The following is a 15,969-nucleotide window of genomic DNA, read 5'->3' on the forward strand; positions in this document are numbered from 1 at the left end:
CATAAGAATTTCTGTTTTCAACAAATACAACTTTAACTTCCCTACTATGACATATAAAGTGCATGAGTGCAATCAAGCCTTTCTTTCAGTCTTACCTAAATTCTGAAAGACTGTTCCTAGTGACTTCCTGTAACGAAGCCATACCTCCTAATCTGTTCCAAACAGTTCTACCATTGGGAACCAAGTTTACAACCATTTGAACCTTTGAGGCCATTCTCATTCAAACATTCACAATAGGTTAGTGTTCTACTGCTGAGCAGTACCTTTAGCCCTGACAGGGTATTTTCAGTGTTTCTGTCTTATAAACCACATCTCAAAATATATTAGAACATTATTGGGCTGTAGGGAATCTGTACATTTTGCTCCTTTAAATTTTTTCTGACTCTTGCTTTTGGAATCTTAGCCTGTCGTCATCATCACATTTATCATCACCATCATCACCATCATCAGTTTACAAAAACCTTTAGGTGTTACTTCAATAAGTCAATTGATTATGGGCAATTTCTGACTTTTAAGATTCCTTTGGTATATTAATGCTTTATGGTTTATAAAATATTAATCATTTAATTGATATTTGCATACATATTGCTAACTTTTTTATTATTAAAATTATTTACCTGTAGGTACTTAGTTATATTGTCAGCTAATTTAGGTCTGTGTCACCTAAAGTTAGAGCAAATCATCACTATATAGGCCTTTCTCTGTTGTACATTTGAGTAATCATAAACTAACTGCTGGTGAATTACTAAGTAGTAAATCTGATTTTGATAAAGCCATGTCAGAATTTGGCTTCCATTTGAAGTTAAATTTGTTATAGAAGCATTGATTCTTGTTTGTGAAAAAATCAAAAAAAAGGAAAAGACATTCGATAATTCTTTAAATACATAGCTTAATTATTTTGTCAATCGGTACCCATTTTGTAATAGTTATATTACTAATCTTTGAACTCTACTGGAATATTTTTTTCCTACTAAAAACAAGAAAGGTGAAAAGATTACCTTCATTTAATAAGAATTTAAAAATATCTAGTTTTTATTTATGTATATGTCTATGTGTCCGTGTGAGTTTGTGTGTTTCTTGCATGTCTTTGGAGGCCTAGGTTCCTGGAACTGGAGTTACAGGCTATTGTGATCCACATGATATTGGCACTGGGAACCAAAGTCAGGTTCTCTGAAAGAGGAGTACACACTCTTACCTGTTGAGCATCTCTCCGTGTCTTATAACATTAATCTCAATATTTTGTTCATGAAAAGAACATAGTTCTTTCTCAAGCATAGTTGTATGTGTGAAGCTTTAAAGACACCAGGGCATCATGAAACAATGTGGTAGATGTTACGTTAAATTGTAAATCTGGCTGTGAAAGGAATCAAACAGATCAAGAATATATATTCTCATCTGAGCATTCTAATACAAATAGGTCAAAGTTACTGGAAGGAAAGGAGTGCTATGCAGCAGTTTTAAGAACCAATGACTACATAGCTTTTCTGTACTGTGGTCTGAGTGACATTTGAAGTTGAGCTCTCTGCTAGCCTCAGAGAACACATGACAAAGGAGTCTCATGCTTTTTGTGCCCATGCACAAGACTGCCTCATGCCATCAGCCTTTTCCATTCTGGCAGTGCACATTCCTTTTTCCTTTTCTGTGCTGTTTCCTGCTTCCCCTTCTGGCCCTGGCTTTGCTTAGGCTCTTGTTTCAGGTTCTACTTATTTTGCTGGCTTTGGCTGTGTTTATCTTTCAGGATTTGCTTCCTTTGTCAGCCTAGTAGGTCTCACACCTCCTGCCTCTATGTCTACTTAATGTTCATTTCTTTTTCTGTGTCCAACATCATTGCTTCCCTTCTGGTCTTAATAAACCAATGTCCTTTTTAATGCTTAACTTGCATGATGACAGTGACTTAGAATCTGTATGGCAACATAGTAACCTGCCATGCCTATGTGCATGTATAAGAATGATTCTAAAGGCACGCCATATGATTTGGACATTTGAAATGCCAGTTTGTTCTCTAAGCATTAGGAGTGTTCCGAACTCCATGAACACCATGAACAAACACTCAGAGTATGAATACTGGCCTTTAGTTAGAAACTATAACTTATCTGTGCTGCTTGCAGATTGTACTTTTTAAACTAAGGGTCATGAAATCAATTTAGTAGCACTAGACCTAGCAATTAAGAAGAGAGGTTATGCCTGGCAGTGGTGCAGGCGTTTATGCTCATCACTCAGGAGGCAGAGGGAGGTGGATCTCTGAGTTCTAGGCCAGCCTGGTCTGCAGACAATGACTGGCTTTGGCATCCATATGGTGGATAAACTGAGGCAGGCAGCCATTGAGGGTCAGTGCTTAGAGCTGCTGACCAGGGTGGATCTAGGTAGCTACAGCGGCTGCTGCCAAAGGCAGCCAGCAGCTAGAGAAGCGACTCAGCAAACTCTGAGGGAACAACGCTTAATTTCCTGGGGCTGGCACTCTCTGTGGCCAGTGGAAAAACTATGAACTCTTAACTCCTGGGGGTCAGTGAGAAAGAGAAGGAAAGAGAAAATTCCCCTGTACACACACACACACACACACACACACACACACACACACACACACACGCTCCGAATAGATGGAACAAAAGCCAGAGTCCAGTAACTTCATACAGACAAATATGCATGTATACACATACATATATGCATACAGACCTACAGGCAGACATATGCATATTCATACATAGGATTGTTAGAGCAAATCTCCAGCAGCCAAGCTTCAAGTATTCTACACATACATACACAAATATGCACAATTGGTGGATGGAAGGAACAATGTTCCAACCCCCATTTGCACAAACTTTATACATGTGCATATAGTTGATGGATGGGAGAGAATATTCCAGTCACCGATTCTCTATTCCTTCTTTCATAGCTTATATATCCCAGGAAAATCTTTCAAGCACTATACAGTTATAATGTGATTATGTTTTAGTTTTCTTCTAATAAATGATTATGAAAAAAGTGTGTTTTCCAATACCTTTACAAGAAATAACATTACATAGTACAGGTAAAGAAAACAAATTATTCTGAAAACCCATGTACATTCATAACCAAACAGCTTGTTATAGATTAACACAGTGAAAGCAACTAACGTAGTTTTCTCAGCCAGTTTCTTTTACTGGCAGGTGGCAATTGCGGTTACAAAGAAAGAAGTAATTATTTTATTATTTATATTTTAAAGTAATCTTGTAAGAATCTTAAAAGAATCATAAATTTAAACTTAGAATCTACATTTCTAAGTTCTTCTCTAGGATGAAGAATCATAATCTGCTCCAGCAGCAATGACTGATGAAAGAGATCAAGCAGTATTATTGTGAGTGCCAGAGATGCTGCCCAGCGAGGGACTGGAAGCCCCTTAGAGTTTCATACAATTCTTAGAGTAAGAGGGATGTGAGGGCAGCAAGCAGGGCAGCACCCTATAACAGCATGAAGTCCTCAGGACACATGGTCCTCAGGCCACACCGAGGCCCATCCATGTGGCTGTAGTAAGCCGTGGGTTGCATTCCATGAGTTTTAAAGCCATTTGTCATTCCTCCTGCATGGCCTTCAGCAACAGAAGGAGTTCCAGGATGACCAGGACTACACAGAGAAACCTTGTCTTAAAAAAATAAATAGCTGACTGTATGCATCCACTTCTGTGTTTGCCAGGCCCCGGCATAGTCTCACATGAGAGAGCTCTATCAGGGACCTTTCAGCAAAATCTTGCTAGTGTATGCAATGGTGTGAGCTTTTGGAGGCTGATTATGGGATGGCTCTCTGGGTATGGCAGCCTCTAGATGGTCCATCCTTTCGTCTCAGCTCCAAACTCTGTCTCTGTAGCTCCTTCCATGGGTGCCTTGCTCCCAATTCCAAGAAGGGGCAATGTATCCACACCTTGGTCTTCGTTCTTCCCGAGCTTCATGTGTTTCGCAAATTGTATCTTATATCTTGGGTATTCTAAGTTTCTGGGGTAATATCCACTTATCAGTGAGTACATATCATGTGAGTTCTTTTGTGATTGGGTTACCTCACTCAGGATGATGCCCTCCAGGTGCATCCACTTGCCTAGGAATTTCATAAATCATTCTTTTTAATAGCTGAGTAGTACTCCATTGTGTAAATGTACCACATTTTCTGTATCCATTCCTCTGTTGAGGGGCATCTGGGTTCTTTCCAGCTTCTGGCTATTATAAATAAGGCTGCTATGAACATAGTGGAGCATGTGTCCTTCTTACCGGTTGGAAAATCTTCTGGATATATATGCCCAGGAGAGGTATTGCGGGATCCTCCGGTAGTACTATGTCCAATTTTCTGAGGAACCGCCAGACTGATTTCCAGAGTGGTTGTACAAGCAAACACAGAAGTGGATGCTCACAGTCAGCTATTGGATGGATCACAGGGCTCCCAATGGAGGAGCTGGAGGAAGTACCCAGGGAGCTGGGGGGATCTGCAACCCTATAGGTGGAACAACAATATGAACTAACCAGTAACTCCCAGAGCTCGTGTCTCTAGCTGCATATATATCAGAAGATGGCCTGGTCGGCCATCAGTGGAAAGAGAGGCCCATTGGTCGTGCAGACTTTATATGCCTCAGTACAGGGGAATGCCAGGGCCAAGAGGTGGGAGTGGGTGGGTGGGGGAGTGGGTGTGGGAGGGTGTGGGGGACTTTTGGGATAGCATTGGAAATGTAAATGAAATAAATACCCAATAATAAATAAATAAATAAATAAATAAACCACCATTAATAAAAAGAACAGAGACAAAGTAGAAAGTAACAGATAATACTAGTGTATATTTTACTTAGTATTACTTCATAGAATTTCATTTTAGTTATATACGTTTGTGCAAATACATATGATGCACATAAAATGTATTGCTTACTATGGGCCAAGTTTAAAAGAAGAATATTACTATATAGAGCAGAGGCATCTAACCTTTTGGCTTTTCTGGGTCAATCTAGAAAAAGAAGAATCATCTTAGAACTGGAGCAATGGATCAGAAGCTAAGAGCATGAGCTACTTTCGCAAGTTATATGCAGATAAAATACTCATGTGCATAAAATAAAATGCAAATAAAATTTTTGGTAAAAATAAAGATTAAATAGTTGTTTTCAGTCACTCACTAAATACACAAACGCTTATGAAGCAGATGAACAAAAATAATGTCTGTGTATATTTTTCATAATATTTTCTAGCACAGAAAAAAGCAAGAGTTCTCACAAAATGATACTAATTATGTATTGCTCTATTCAGAGTGTATGAAATACAGTAGCCAGGTATGATAGTGCATGCCTATAATCCCAGCATTCTGGAAGCAGAGGCTGGTGGATCTCTGTGAGTTTGAGGTCAGCCTGGTCTACATATAGTGTGTTTCAGGATAGCCATGGCTATTTAGAAATACCCTGTCTCAAAAGGCAAAATCAAACAAGAATGTAAGACAAGGTCTAATGTAACCCTGCCTCCCCTGGAACCCATTATGTAGGATGACCCTGGACTTCTCCCGCTGCTTCCTCCTGAGTGCTGGGGTTATAAATGTCCACTATCATACTTGGTTTATGCAGTGCACATCAAACCTTGGGTTGTAACTTACTATGTTAGACAGGACTTTACCAGCTGAACTCTATGGCATGTTCAGAGTGTGTATATGTGTTCATATGTGTAAGGCTGTGTGCAGGCCTGGAATCCTCCTTGAGTCTTGACTTCAAGTCCATCAAACTTAATTTTTGAGGCAGGATCTCTCATTGAGACCTGGGACTTGATATCTGGGCTAGACTGTCCAGTGAGTCCTGGGGATCCTCTTGTTTTTTCTACCTCTCAAGTGTTGGGAGTATAAATAAATAGGCTTCAGTGCTTGACTTTATATACGCACTGGAGATGGAGCTCAGTAGCTCATGGTTACACTACGCCAGCTGAGATCTCTCCGCAGCTCATTTGGAGAGCTGTTTAGAATCAAGTCGGTCCTAATTTTAGCCATATAATGACCACATTTGAGTAACAGAGAACTGACTTTTTTAGCTCTTAACTATAAAACTAAGAGATACAAGGATGAGGTAAAACTAGTGGCGTTGCATTTGCACCAGTGTCTGGACTGATGGACTTGGTTACAGTCCTCAATCAGCTCTTAAGTTCCTCATCCTACATTGTGGTTCTAATTTTACACTTCGTGTTCTTCAATCTTGCAAATAGTTGTTCACAGATTTAAGTGCTGCCAGAAGTCAACAACAAGAATTGTGATTGTGGAGCCAGGGATATTTGTTTCTGGGAGATAGATCTTGTAAATGTCAAGTAAGGAGATATGAGTAACATCTTCTCAAGTTAAATATCAGACTGAAGCTCCATTTATTGTTTGAAAATTGGCAGGTGTCATAATTATGTCAAGTAAAGATGGAGTAGAAAATATACCAAAATATTTTCCTGAAAAACTTAAAATCTGTTTCAAATTATTGAATCAGATTGACAATCAAGGCTACATAATTTCACTGTTCACAGGATCATGTTTAGCAAACGTCAAAATGCATGGAGCTGTCTTCCTTAAGTTGAGTTCACTGTAAGTTCAGTTTCATACTACTGCTAAGATGGGAAATATTGTTTTGATAAGTTGGTTTTCACCTGAAAGAAGCACGTTTAACTCCTTTAAATGAGTAGTTGAATCCAAGAAAAATATTATATTTATAAGCCAGTTTTCACTGGCAAATTGTGGCATAAATTCTGTTTTTGATATCACAGACAAGTTAACAACATTGTAAATCATAAAATCTTTTTAACCTTTGGCCTGAACTTAGCCATCTTATGTCAGAAAAATTGTTGTCCTGATAGTCAGCGTCATGCTTTTTAGGAATTGTTGACATTGGTGATGCTTTAATCCCTTGGTCACTGTGACACTCTTGCTTGATGATGACTTGTATGATGTCACCCGTCGTAATGCTTTTTCATGTAAATTTATGATATAATATGCAATAGTTATTAAATATGAATTTTGGGAAACAATCACATCAATAGTAGATGCTTTTTTTCTTTCTTTTTTCATTTTCTCTCTCTACATCAATAGTAGATCGTTTTTTCTTTATTTTCTCTCTCTCTCTCTCTCTCTCTCTCTCTCTCCAACTTGAAGTAAGCTATGGTCATCTGGAAGGAAGGACTCTCAGTTGAAGAATTGCCTCCATCACGTTAGCCTATAGGGAAGTCTGTGAGGGATCTTCATGATTAATGACGAGTGTGGGAAGATCCAGCTGTGGTGCAGCTACTGAGCGGGTGGGCCTGACTTGTCTGAGAAAGCAAACTGAGCAAGGCAGTCAGCAGCTTTCCTCCACACCCTCTGCTTCAGTCCTGCCTCCGTGCAGTTCTTGCCCTGACTTCCCTTCCTGATAGACTGTAAGGGGAAAACCCCTTTCCTCCCCACGTTACTTTTGGTCATGGTGCTTTCTACAGCATTAGACAACTGTACTAGATATGTTGACAGTGGACAAAAACATCACATTAACATATTTTATCCTGATTCACATCAATTTCTTGACTTAGTTGTGCCTTTATTATTATTATTGCTTTGGAAAAGTGAGAACATTTCTTTCATGGAGTATGCTGCACAGCAACAGGACCCTTGAGAGGGACGTGCTCCACAGCCCTCCTCTCCTTTTCCAACCTTTTTCTCTAACGTTTTTTACCCAAGTCCCGTGGGTGACTTGTCTTCACTTGCATTTATGTTCTCCTCCAGTATTTTTTGGCAGAGGGTGACTGTACTAGATAATATAATGACTTTAGGATAGCCCCAGTGTTCCATTGCAGTACAAGACTCCTGTTTCTTTTGCTCTCATTCACCAGTAGTCAGTTTCAGAGACAGCCTGAATAAGAAAAGTGTAGTTTTACAGTTCTGTAGTGATACGGGTGTCCGTGTTTAAGTAATGAATTGAAGGAGTTGACACCAGAAAAGAGTGAGTCCCGAAAGAATGAGGAGGAGGGTGTATGGATGACAGACAAGAGAAATAGAGGAAAACCTTGTTGATCAGGTATAGAAAGGACAAGCATAAAAGCCTTTTCATCGAGGATATGAACTAAAACACACTGTACAATTAAAGTACAAAGTGTAAAATATAAAAAAGCAGTAAGATGAAACTGAATATTTCTTTGTAATTGGGATGATGTGGTTTGCCCCTTCCCTTGCATTGCCTTTTGTATTTTTCTCTACAGCTTTGGCTGGAGCCTGCTTTTCTCAGTAAATTCAAACAAGTTAATGTATCTTTCTCAGGCTGAAGGATTTTGTGGGTTGGAGGTTAACTTTTAGACAAAATTTCCCAGTCTGAGAATTTCCCCCTCATCTTCCAATTACAACCTTGTCTCTGGTGTTTTGGGATTACATGTAGGGTTTTCTAGGCCTTGAGGGAGCATGGAAGGCTTGCCTGCCTGTGTTTACATTGTGCCTCTCAGAAGACTACCACAATGTCTGCAGTACAGTTTCTAGAATCCCCTTTGCCTTTCCCAGCATTTGTCTCCTGGGTGCCTATTGAGAGCCTCAGCTTCAGAATTCTGTCTAGTCTTCTGCTTCTCTTTTCTACAGTCTGCTAGGCTCTGTCTGACTGACTCTACAAGGAACCCTTGTTAAATCTCTGCCATTCAGGTAGTCTATCTTAGGTATCCTAGCACTCAGTTGGCCCTTCCTATAGCTTTTGCTTTAAAGTCAGCTGGATCTGTTGCTGCTCCTGACACTGCCATGGTATCAGGAGCATATGGGAAAGGCTGCTCACCATATGGTGGGTGGGTGGGAAGCGCAGAGTGAGAAAGAGAGCACGCCTGTGCCACGGGCTTTCTCTTCCCTTTGTCATCTGGGCCTCTGTCTGCTGCTTGGTACTGTCCACACTGAGGGCAGTCTTTTACTCTTAGTGAAGTGTTTCTGGAATGTTTGCACAGATGCCTCCTGTGAGCTGTTTCACCAGTCTCACAATGTTGTCTAATTCAGCTAAGTCGACCCGATGAACCATTCCATACCATAAAACTAACATAAAATCCCACTTAAAGAGAAGATTCAGCTTGCATTATTGATGCAATTTTGTAATGAAAAATCCTAGGTTGTTGAGTAAATTTTATTTACCAAGTTTTAGTCTTTTGAGCAAGTAAGTTTATTTCTCAAGACAGCTCTTAGCTATTTGTAGAAAGTCCAGTTTTACCAATCATCACTACCCTGTGTGAGATCCTTCTTAGTGTTTTAAATATTCGATGCTGTTAGATATCATACCGACTGCTGTATATTGATCCAGTTTCCTCCTCATCTCCTGAAAACTGTGGTAAGAGCTTACAGAGCATACACTCTATGGAGCGAATAGTTTGACTTTAATAAGGTATAGTGAATAATACTAACCCCAAGGGTGATTTACATGGGTGTCACATGAAGTGGGGGAGTTTGTTGTTAAAAACTGTGCAGTTACTCATATCACATCCACTAAGAGCCATCTGCTTCTGAGTCAGGTCCTGACCAGTGTTTTGATAATATAAAATCCTACTTAAGAAAGTAAGAGAGCTGACCTTTAGTTTTAGATGACTGAAGAGCTCTTAAAATTGAAAGTGAAGCATTTGATTTTATTATAGTTACTTACTTACATAGTATTTATTTAAATTTACTTTCATTATACTATACTTACATGAAGAATTTATGTTAGCATGACTATTTAAAAATATACAGTATTAGTAATATTAGTTTATGAGACATTGACTATATTACCCCCTCTACTTCCTTTTATCTAATCCTTTAGGCATAAAATAATTTATAAGCCCTTAAAAATTCATTTATAAAAATCCCATGTTTTATTTAAAAACATTCCTTCAACTTATTTTTAAAAATAAACTAAAACAAGTAAATAGAAAGTATTTTTAGTTAATTTTACCATATTTACTATGATACTTTAAAGTAAAAATATGTTATAAAATTTGTGACTAAAACATTGCTGTAAATCTCTGTAGAGTTTTAGTAGAAGGACAGTTTATCATGGACTGAGGATGTAGCTCACGCATACTGTGATTGCCTACCATGTACATGGCCCTGCAAATCCCTAGCACCACGGCAAAACAAACCACAAAAACCCAACAAGCCAACTTACCTCTTTTCTTCCCCCTTTGTATAAAATTGACGGAAATGCTCAATTCTTTATGGTGTAGCACTTAATTTTCCTGTGTAGTAACCCTAAATTTTATGTCCTTTATATATAACTACAAATGTATAGGTAGAAATTGCTGCTTTAGTACAGTGCACTCAGTTGTGCAAACTTATTTTTTTAGGATCAAAGAAGAACACAAAGCACAACCGACACAGTAAGTAAGCGTCTTCCGAGTGCAGTACACTTGACTCCTGTTCTTCTGCCGTATTCTGCTCTCTGCACCTTTGATGGTATTAGCTTATACTAATACTGGATAGGCTGCAGCTAGTGTGTCTTCTGCTTTCTGACTCTCTGGCTTGTAAGAGAGCTGCCTGCAGCTTCTTACTTCATCCACATAGTGACTGGATGCAGTTTTTTGCTGCCTGCTTGTGGACTAGTTGAGTGTTCAATTAATTTTCCTACTTTCTGATTGCCTGGTGATAATTGGAGCTCACATTTCCATTGGCTGTAGCTTTTGTGCCTGTGTTTTAAAAATTTATTATTATTTTTCGTAAAAAAGATTGAATCTACACTGTTCTTCTTTTGGTTTTTCAGTCACATTATTTGCTTATTTAAACAGGTGGTTTCCCTTTAGTGGGATCACTGAACTGGTAAATAACGTTCTGCAGCCCCAGCAAAAACAACCCAATGAGAAGGAGCCCCAGACGTAAGTAAGCGGTCTGCATAGACTAACAGTATCTATGGTACATAGAACACTGAAGAGTGTGAATTAAAATTCTGCCCTGAAATTCTGTGCCTCAGGGAGGGAAACTGTGAGGTGAAAGTTCACTAATTCTGCCACTACTTATTCCATGGAAATCTAAACAGAAAACAAGGATAACTTAGAGGTCATGGAAAAGAACATGAATATGTAAGTCATATTTGCCCAGAAACATATTTCTCCAATAATGTAGTATATTCTAGAGTATCTCCAAACAAAAGTGCTAGAGGGTAGTAAGAGCTAGTAACCCCTAAATTTGTTGTGTAGTCAAATAGTTTGGATAAGTTGTTTTAGGAAAGATTAAGCAGATTCATTTAGTAAAGCAATTCTGAGAACCTATGATTAGGCCATAACACTTTACTAAACTTACTTGGTTATCAAATCATGATTCACAGAATATATTTTTAGATTATAAAACATGACTGGGGAACATAGTAATGTATTCTAACAATGATTTGAAACACTAAAAACTTTATATTCCATTCCTTTTAGTTAAGAGATTTGAAAGAAGTTCTTCACAGGTTATATTTATTCTTAATTGTATAAATAAAAGTGAAATAAGTCATTTGAGCTTACAACCTATTGACCCAAACTTATTACAAGATCTTAGCTAGATGCAGGGGAGTCTAAAATGTCTTATCATGCCATGGGAAGAGGGGAAACATGCACACATTGAACAATGGTAGTAACATCTAGTATAGTTCACATTTGATTTTCATTTGTTTCTGATGGAAATTTGCCCGGTGAGTAGCAATTGCAATAAAAACAATTCTAATATTAATGTTCAATACTTTCCTACAAAAATGCTGTAATGTCTTGGATTAAGATTTGTTTAAGGCCAAAAGTTAAGGATAGTATTATAATGAAAATTCACACCAAGAAGTATATCAGAAAGGACGTTTGCTGTCTACAGTGATTTTAGGAAACCAGTCCTCTTTTGTGTTGGATAGAAACTGTTTACCTTATTTTTTCATTTGTTTTAGTCAAGAGTCATTGACTTCCCCCCCTAAAGATTACATACTTTAGGGGGATTTTAAAGATTCTTCTGAAGTGATTTTCAATAGCCCAGAAAAAAGGGACTGTCTTTTTAGCTATCAAATATGAATCTAGGAACAATATTTGGGAACTTTTAACCAAGGGCTAATTGTTAATCAACCATCCGTCTTCTGCCTCTCCTCCCTCTCCTCCCTCTCTTCCTCACTCCCTTCTTTCTTTTTCCCTTCTCTCTCCCCCCTCCTCTCCCTCCCTCTCTTCCTCTCTCCCTTCTTTCTTTTTCCCTTCTCTCTCCCCCCTCCTCTCCCTCCCTCCTCTTTCTCCCCCTTTCTTTCCTTTACTGCCCCCACCCCATTTTTCTTTATTTCCAGAAGACTGAATGTTTTGATTTCAGGTCACAGAGAGTCAGTCCCTCACTGCTTGTCTCTGCTGAAGATTAGACAGAGTGCCACAGTGCCGGACTCTTCTGCTTGGGTCCTCATGTGTAATAGAACAGGATCTAGGGTTAGACATGAAAGTTAATAAAAGTAGTTTCTTATTAATTCAGACAAGGAGATATGGACCTTCAGAGTATTGACCGTATATTCTGAAGGCTAATGCCAGTAGAAATTGAAGGCTTAGAAAATAGCATTAATTTTGGCTGGGTGTGGTGGTGCACATCTTCAATCCCAGCAGTGAGGAGGCATATGCAAGTGTCTGTGAGTTTGAGGCCAGCCTGGTCTACAGAGCATGTTCCAGGAAGCCAGAGCTACTTAACACAGACATCCTCTTTCTAAAAGCAAATTGTTAATTTCACATTTCCTTTGTTATTTCTGTTTTTTTTTTCTGAAGACTGATGGCAGTATTGAGAAAAGATCTTTTATTTTAGTCTGTGAACTTACTGATACTTGACTGGTCATGGTGAAACAGTTGATATAGTTGTGAAATGAATGGGGCAAGCAGTTATTGCACATATTTACGGGTCCAACATAGTTTTCATTTTGAATAATCTAAAATTGACTGCATCTGCTGTGTACTTTAGAGCCATCTGAAATTCCTTGGGCTCAATATAGGAATAAGTAAATAAGAACCACAATAATTATGTTGTTTATTCAGAAAATGCTATTTCTGTTATGGTACATGCCTATAATCCCAGCACTCAGGAGACTGCAGTAGGATGTAGTAGCATAGATCATAGCAAGATCCTCTCTCAATAAAAATAAAGGTATAAAAGTGTTAATTGCTGTTTTTATGCCAATAATACATTCAGTGAGAGATGCATCAACTGGAAGTGTGTGGTTCATTGACTTGCTATATGTAGGGAATGTGTCTGGAAATGAGCATCATGGTCAAGAAGCTGACTACTACCAGCCATCTCCTACTTCGTGCTCCATCAGGAACATCGCCTCCCATCCTTGAGGTGGGGGTAATTTGTATCCTGACCTCTATATTTCCACTATTTTCTACATAGAATCATTAGTTTTGTCTATTTTTATTTAGGCTACAGAAATCTACCATATGATAAAGAGTCTATTGTGTTTATCTCATTTTCCATAATATATTTATGAGATACATCAGTATGATTTCAAGTATCTCTATCTCACTTATTCCTTTTACTGTATAATACTTTGGATCCTAGTAGGTTTTATTTTATTTACCTATTTTAGTCTGAAATATTTTATCTTATTTCTAGTCTTTTGGCTATTATTAATAGTGCTGCTTTATACATTCTGAAGACACTATTATTTTTCCAGTTACTCTGGAGGATCATTTTATAGTTACTTGTAAAAGTAAAATTCACTCCTATCTGTTACCCCTGGGAGGAGCATGAGAGCACATCCCAAGAGCAGTTTTGTGTTTTGAAGAAAATGAGGTCACAAGACACTTAGCTTTCTTGTTTTCTCACAAGCACTGAGTTCTCCTTAAACGACTCCATTCTTGGACCATGTTTTGACAGTAGTTAATTATGTCAACTGTAATTAAGTGTAATTAAGTCATAGAATTCTCTAGAAATGTAAACAGTATCATCAGAGCTTTATTTCTTTTTTAAACACATGGTGTTTTATCTAGTTGACTGGGCATAAGGAAATTTTATCCCCCAAATGTGAGCTGAACAAGGACGCTAGTGGACATCCCACAGTGGGTGGGAAAATGACCATAAAGCCTCAACCCTACACAAAGAATTCTAGGCAACTGAGGAGAGCTGGAAGTGGGAGAGGTAGTGGAAGAGCACATCAATTGGTTGTCCAATGACAAATGGTCAGCCCTGAAAACATGCAAACAAGTAATGTATGGGCTAAAGACATTACATTTAGGACTAAATATGTATATACGTAAGTATATATGTGTGTGTGCAATAACAATTGGTGAAAAAAAGGCCATGAATTTGAAGGCAGGAATCAATAAATGGGAGGATTTGGGAGTTGTGGGGAAAGGAAGGGAGGAATGTACTTATATTAATTAAAAAAATAAAACAAAATAACAAAAACCAAAACAAAGCACATGCACATGTATGGGTGTGCACACACATGCACATGCAACCACACGCGCGCGCACGCATGCACACACACACACACACACACACACACACACACAGAGAGAAAATAAAAAACAAAAAACCTCATAGAATTCATTTTGTGATTATCAGCTACTTCTTTTTTTTTAGTTTGTATTTTTTTATTAGATATTTTCTTCATTTACATTTCAAATGCTATCCCAAAAGTCCCCTATACCCTCCCTACGTCCTGTTCCCCACCCACTCCCGCTTCTTGGCCCTGGTATTCCCCTGTACTGGGGCATATAATCTTTGCAAGACCAAGGACCTCTCATCCCATTGATGGCCAACTAGGTCATCCTCTGCTACATATGCAACTAGAGACACAATCTCTGGAGGTATTGGTTAGTTCATATTGTTGTTCCACCTATAGGGTTGTAGACCCCTTCAGCTCCTTGGGTACTTTATCCAGCTTCTTCATTGGGGGCCCTGTGTTCCATCCAATAGATGACAGTGAGCATCTACTTCTGTATTTGCCAGGCACTGGCATAGCCTCACAAGAGACAGCTATATCACGGTCCTGTCAGCAAAATCGGGTGGGGCAGTCTCTGGATGGTCCTTCTTTCCGTCTCAGCTCTGAACTTTGTCTCTGTAACTCCTTCCATGGGTATTTTGTTCCCCATTCTAAGGAGGAAAGACGTATCCACACCGGTCTTCCTTCTTCTTGAATTTTGTGTGTTTTGCAAATTGTATCTTGGGTATTCTAAGTTCCTGGGCTAATATCCACTTATAAGTGAGTGCATATCATGTGTGTTCTTTTGTGATTGGGTTACCTCACTCAGGATGATATCCTCCAGATCCATCCATTTGCCTAAGAATTTCATAAATTCATTTTTAAAAGCTGAGTAGTACTACATGGTGTAAATGTATCACATTTACTGTACCCATTCCTCTGTTGATGGACATCTGGGTTCTTTCCAGCTTTTGGCTATTATAAATAAGGCTGCGATGGACATAGTGGAGTATGTGTCCTTATTACAAGTTGGAACATCTTTTGGTGGGTATATGCCCGGGAGAGATATTGCTGGATTTTCTTGTAGTACTATGTCTAATTTTCTGAGGAACCGCCAGACTGATTTCCAGAGTGCTTTTTCCAATTTGCAATCCCACCAGCAATGGAGGAGTGTTCCTCTTTTTCCACATCCTCGCTAGCATCTACTGACACCTGAAATTTTGATCTTAGCCATTCTGACTGGTGTGAGGTGGAGTCTCAGTATTGTTTTGATTTGCATTTCCCTGATAATTAAGGGTGTTGAACATTTTTTCAGGTGCTTCTCAGCCATTTGATATTCCTCAGTTGAGAATTCTTTGTTTTTTAAATAGGGTTGTTTGATTTTCTGAAGTCAAGGTTCTTGAGTTCTTTGTATTAAGGAAAAGTAATTGTTGCTTCCTGTTATTTTTGTTGTTAGAGTTGGGGTTCTGTTTTTGCGGCTATCTTCTTTTAGGTTTGATGAAGGATTACTTTCTTACTTTTTCTAGGGTGTCATTTCCCTCCTTGTGTTGGAGTTTTCCCTTTAATATCCTTTGAAGGGCTGGATTCGTGGAAAGATATTGTGTGAATTTGGTTTTGTCATGGAATACTTTGGTTTCTCCATCTATGGT

The 15,969-nt window shown here is 38.6% G+C and overlaps 1 protein-coding gene across 26 annotated transcripts in view; it reads left to right on the forward strand.

Moving 5' to 3' along the window:
* Rims2 (regulating synaptic membrane exocytosis 2) overlaps nucleotides 1-15,969 on the forward strand; it is a 486,087-nt gene that overhangs the window by 66,428 nt on the left and 403,690 nt on the right. For 23 of the 26 annotated variants that reach the window (XM_017316372.2, XM_017316375.2, XM_030248291.1 and 20 more), the window contains exons 1-2: nucleotides 5,719-10,295; nucleotides 10,701-10,787. The exons of 2 other annotated variants lie outside the window; for them this stretch is intronic. In XM_017316372.2, coding sequence (XP_017171861.1) covers nucleotides 10,177-10,295; nucleotides 10,701-10,787 — 206 coding nt within the window. In that variant the 5' untranslated portion in view covers nucleotides 5,719-10,176. Of the gene's footprint in view, nucleotides 1-5,718; nucleotides 10,296-10,700; nucleotides 10,788-15,969 lie in introns of those variants that run through there. One more of the 26 variants, NM_053271.2, reaches the window with a different exon arrangement.

Source organism: Mus musculus, chromosome 15 (genome assembly GCF_000001635.26).
Source record: "Mus musculus strain C57BL/6J chromosome 15, GRCm38.p6 C57BL/6J".
In the NCBI taxonomy this organism is placed as follows: domain Eukaryota; kingdom Metazoa; phylum Chordata; class Mammalia; order Rodentia; family Muridae; genus Mus; species Mus musculus.